We start from the raw sequence: 4,702 nt of genomic DNA, 5'->3' as shown, positions 1-4,702 counted from the left end.
TCTGAAATAACGGTTCCTACAGTAACAAACAAATGAGGTACCTAAAATGAGGTAGAATGGAAGAAAGAAGATGACCCTCAAGTAACTCTTTACTTCTTTTGATCTAGCAAGTCCTCAGTACATATTATTCTCTTATTTGGAGATTCTATCTCAATGTTTGATGTTTCCCTTATATATTTTGCATCTTAGGAAGATTTGTAAGGTCATTATTTTTCATAGTTATGATATCCAGTACAATGTAATGCCTTGTTGTCATGTAGGTGGGTCTTCTACTTCAGGAAGAGTAATTAGACATGTTGCTTCCTTTGGTGACCCTGAGGTGCTTCTATATCACTATTCCTAATTTGCCATGGTCAATTCCAGCAAAATTGTTGAGATGTTTGCACTAACCTTTCTCTGCTTCCCTCCCCACACCCCAATCGATGCTTGGTGAAGTTACCAGACTCTGGCGAAGAAGATGAAGGGAAAATTCAAAACAACGTAACAGAAACCAAGCCAAAGAAACATAAGAAGAAGAAAAACAAAAAGAAGGTACATGTACTAGCTTAAGCCCATACTTCTTGGTTATACTCATTTAGTCATTTTTATATTTTTTATATATATATTTTTAAATGCAAGTGGATTTAATGGACATGGAGTGAAGGATTGAAAAAATTTCCCTGTTCGATAATGTAAAATTGAGATCAAATTAGCCAAGTAGGCATGTACATTACTAATTTATCTTGGCTTTAGCTTGTTGGAGTTTATTTTGGCATTGCAGATTGTGGTAAACCCACCCTGAAAGTGTTATACTTGGAAAACATAGAAATTGAACTAATGATCTCAATATGAAGATTTTCCTGAATACATATATAGAATTCTGGTTTTGCTAATTCGTGCTCTAGATATTAAATACTTTGTGTGAGGACATTCACTAGATTGCCAATGTTTAGCTGGCTTGTTTCTTAAGTGCCCGAACTATGTAGTGCATGGTAACCCTCATAATTTTATTAACAATAACTGCTTGAAAATGTTCTTTGTTACCTTTAATGATGTTTATTTCTTACCACTTAAAAAACCGTGTACTGACTAGAGGAAATGATGAATACAGCCAGAGGCAAGGAGCCAAGGATCCCATATCAACTGACATGCCCACTGGACTAGGTCATTGGCCTCCCTATTAAGCATTCTACTAAGTAATGCAAGGTACCCTCTATTCTCTGATCCTAGCCCGATATTGACCCGACCTTAACCATTAGTGCCCCAACTGCAGTTGGTATTCATCAACTGTTTTTACTCCAAAGGCCTCAGCTATGGGGTGAGAGCCTCCCTGATGCTGGACTTTACAGATTTGCAACGGTCTACACACCTAACACGATGTTCACTACAAATACTACAATAAAATGAATAAACACTGCGGCCTAAACTTGTATTCCTGTGCTAATTTTCACATCGATGAATCGTTCTTGTCATTAACTTTTAGACTGGTGTATAAGTTTGCAAGTATTATGCTGTAAAGAGTGGGCATGCAGTGAACATCTCAAATGAATTGGCAGTAGCAAATATATGCCACCAGCTTACGGTACGCACCCACATTCATTTTTGGATTGTTCGATTAAACTTGGGATTCTTTTGTCATAATCACAACTTTAATTTATTTGCTTAAACGAACAAGACGAAGAACCTTGTGTTAGTATTGTTTATGATTTCAGTTGTTTGCATATTACTTGCTCATGTTATTATGCTCTACAATGCAAAAGGTCTAATAGATAACATTTTTGTGTGCAGATAATCGTACATCAAAACAGGAGTGTTGTGAAGAAATGGCGGTTTGGAATTGTAAGAGTCCTCAGATGAATCTATATGCTATTTTATGTTACTTTGTTTTTGCTTTTTAGTGAAGACAGTTTCATTAGTTTCATTTGCAAACTACTTACTTGAGGGATGTTTAGAATTGTTTTTGTTAAGTTAATACCTTTATTATTAATAAGAGTTTAGAAAAAAAAAAAAATGCAACTCATTTGTTTATAATGGAGTGATTTGACCCAATTTTATTTATTGAAAATTTGTTGTTTATTACATATTATTAGATATTTGATGTTATGGTTTTTGTTTTTGTTTTTAGGTTTATTTGTTAAATGATAGTTTGGGGGAAGGGGACAGGTGAAAAATAATTTGTACAGATGGGGCACAATTGGAAATGATATTAGTGATAAAAATAGTCTTTTGCAGTGTATGTAGTGTCGAAACATAAACACAACTAATAGATTTTTTTGGACTCCAGCGACGATTAAAACGTCGCTTATGACACCAATTTTTTAAATTCGTTTTAGCTTTGTCGACGATGGAAACGTTGCTAAAAACACCTAAAATTCAAATATTTTAAATCTTTAACGACGATAAAAACATTGCTTATATGAACAAAGTTTCAAATTACTGTTATCTCTAGGGACACTAAAAATGTCGCTAATACTACTTTTTTTTTAAAAAAAAATTGGACTTATAGTGATGATTAAAACATCGCTAATAACGCTAAAATTTTCAAAAAAATTAAATTTTTATCGACGATAAAAACGTAGCTAGTCATCCTCATTACCGACGATTTTGAATATGTCGCAAAAACCACATCTTTTGCTACGTTTGCATTTAGAATGCAGAAAAGAATTAGCCATGAAATTAGGTCAATGGCGACACTAGGAATCGTCGGTGAATATATGATATTTGGCGACGTTGAAAAATCGTAGGCCCATATCATTGACAACTATAGCATTAGCGACGCTGACACGACACTCCAAAAACCGTCGCAAAATGCAATTAGCGACAATTTGGCAATTTTCAGCGACAATTGTTTTTGTCGCCAATGACCCTATTTCTTGTAGTGCTTGGTGATGTTGGCTAGCACCAAACCAGTAGCCTTGGGTGTAAACCTCTCACCGCGGGCAGCCCAGTCATCCGCCATTTTTCTGTACTAGCAGTAGTGTGCACTGAGATTCTCCCTAATTGTTTCCACTACACAAACAACTAGAAGGGCTATATCATCCTTAATCATGTTGTTCCAAGACTCAACATGGTTAGTGTAGGCAATGCCATATCTTTTACTATGGAGGCGTGACATGCCCACTTATCCAACGGAATCTCCATAAGTTTATCGTAGACACTTGAGTTCATTTTCTTTATATCTCTCCTCACAGCACGGAAAAACCACTCTTGAGTTGTCTTAGCTGTTGTCTTAATCTTCCTCATAAGCGCAAGTGACGGAGTCAAACCCGACATGTTCTTACAAATGTGGTTCATGCAAAAGACATGTTTCGCCCGAGGAAACACCTCAGGGACTTTGGCTACTAGATTGGGATGCCGGTCAGATATGATAACTAACGAAGTCTCATACCCAATCACTTGGTCTCCTTGGCAACGCAAAAACCAATCGTAGTTCTCGTTATTTTCACCGCTAACCAGACCAAAAGCAATAGGGAAAACATGATTATCACCGCCAACAGCAATGGCTAAAATCAGACATCCTCTTGATCTCCCCCTCAAATGTGTGTCGTCTATTTCTATGTATGGCCTACATGTGTGACGAAAGCTCCTCACAGTAATCCCATAGCTCCAGAAGTAACACTTGAAGCGATCTGTGTTTCCCACTCTTTGTAGATCTGTAAAGCTGAAGCGATCAACCTTCCTCAATTCTTTATTGTAGGTGTTGAATAGTTGATAGGACTGGCCGAAACTACCTTGAATCTGTAGACATTACAATTATAGTTAATACAACTTCTTCCTGTGGGAATACAATAACATATCTGAATACAGTGCTGAACTGAATCACAGTCTATTAGGTCTAAAAGGTGTATAGCTTATATCATGTCTTGTGGGGCATATATAGTGTCATGCACAACCTGTATAGTGGTGTGACCAAATTCATAAGTTTAATTCTAAGCTGTCTTTCACATCGAATATAGTGTCTGTCATAGCTTATATGGCCTCACGAAGAACTTGTATTATGTCTGGAACTACTTTATAAGTTACATATCTAAGCTGTATTTCAATCCATAATTCTTATATAGTGGGAGCGGCAGCTTATATAAGGTCGTGTAGATCTTACGACATCTTCCTATGAAAATACAATAACATATCTTAATACAGTGTTCAACTGAATCAGTTTATTAGGTCTACAGCGTATATAGTGTTGTTCACAGCGTATACACTGTTTTGAACAACTTGATCAGTTACATATCTAAGCTGCCTATATGACACTGCCTAAATGACAGGCATTTCAAATAGGAACATAAGTTGACCGTCTTGCAACGCACGCACCTCTCCGAGAGCCTTTTCCCTTCCCCGCCATGCAGTTCTGTAACTGATATCTACTGAAGTCCACTTTTTAACCATTACTTTCATGTGCATTGCCTTATATGTTCTGTCATTCTACAAAAGGTTAAACTGCTTGACACCTCACGGTTAAACTCACCAGCCTTTTGGCAACCACATGTGTGTCTGTTATATACGGTTCTCACACCCCATATATATGAACCTTTTGTGCTGCAGTACACGTCAAACGGGCATGTGGGACTCAAACTATTCATCTTAGCTCCCTTACATCCTAACTGCACCCTTCTCCAGTCCGTTTTCAATCTTAATAGTTCAAAGTTATGTTTAATTGCAAAAGTCTTCATGTGAAAAATAAACAAACTCCTTTCAGGGAACTCCATACCCACAGTCAGTAAAT

General features: G+C 36.8%; 1 protein-coding gene across 1 annotated transcript; it reads right to left on the bottom strand.

Moving 5' to 3' along the window:
* Positions 1-3,024: 3,024 nt before the first annotated feature.
* Positions 3,025-4,365, bottom strand: LOC147475378 (uncharacterized). The gene is made up of 2 exons (XM_086585392.1): positions 4,291-4,365; positions 3,025-3,717 (listed from the first exon to the last, which is right to left on the bottom strand). The coding sequence occupies exons 1-2, from the start codon at positions 4,363-4,365 to the stop codon at positions 3,025-3,027; spliced, it is 768 nt and encodes a 255-aa protein (XP_086441518.1).
* Between the last annotated feature and the right edge of the window lie 337 nt (positions 4,366-4,702).

This window comes from Coptis chinensis, chromosome 9 (assembly GCF_015680905.1).
Source record: "Coptis chinensis isolate HL-2020 chromosome 9, ASM1568090v1, whole genome shotgun sequence".
NCBI lineage: Eukaryota > Viridiplantae > Streptophyta > Magnoliopsida > Ranunculales > Ranunculaceae > Coptis > Coptis chinensis.
Note: the sequence above shows the minus strand (reverse complement) of the source record. Positions and strands in the feature narration are given on the sequence as shown.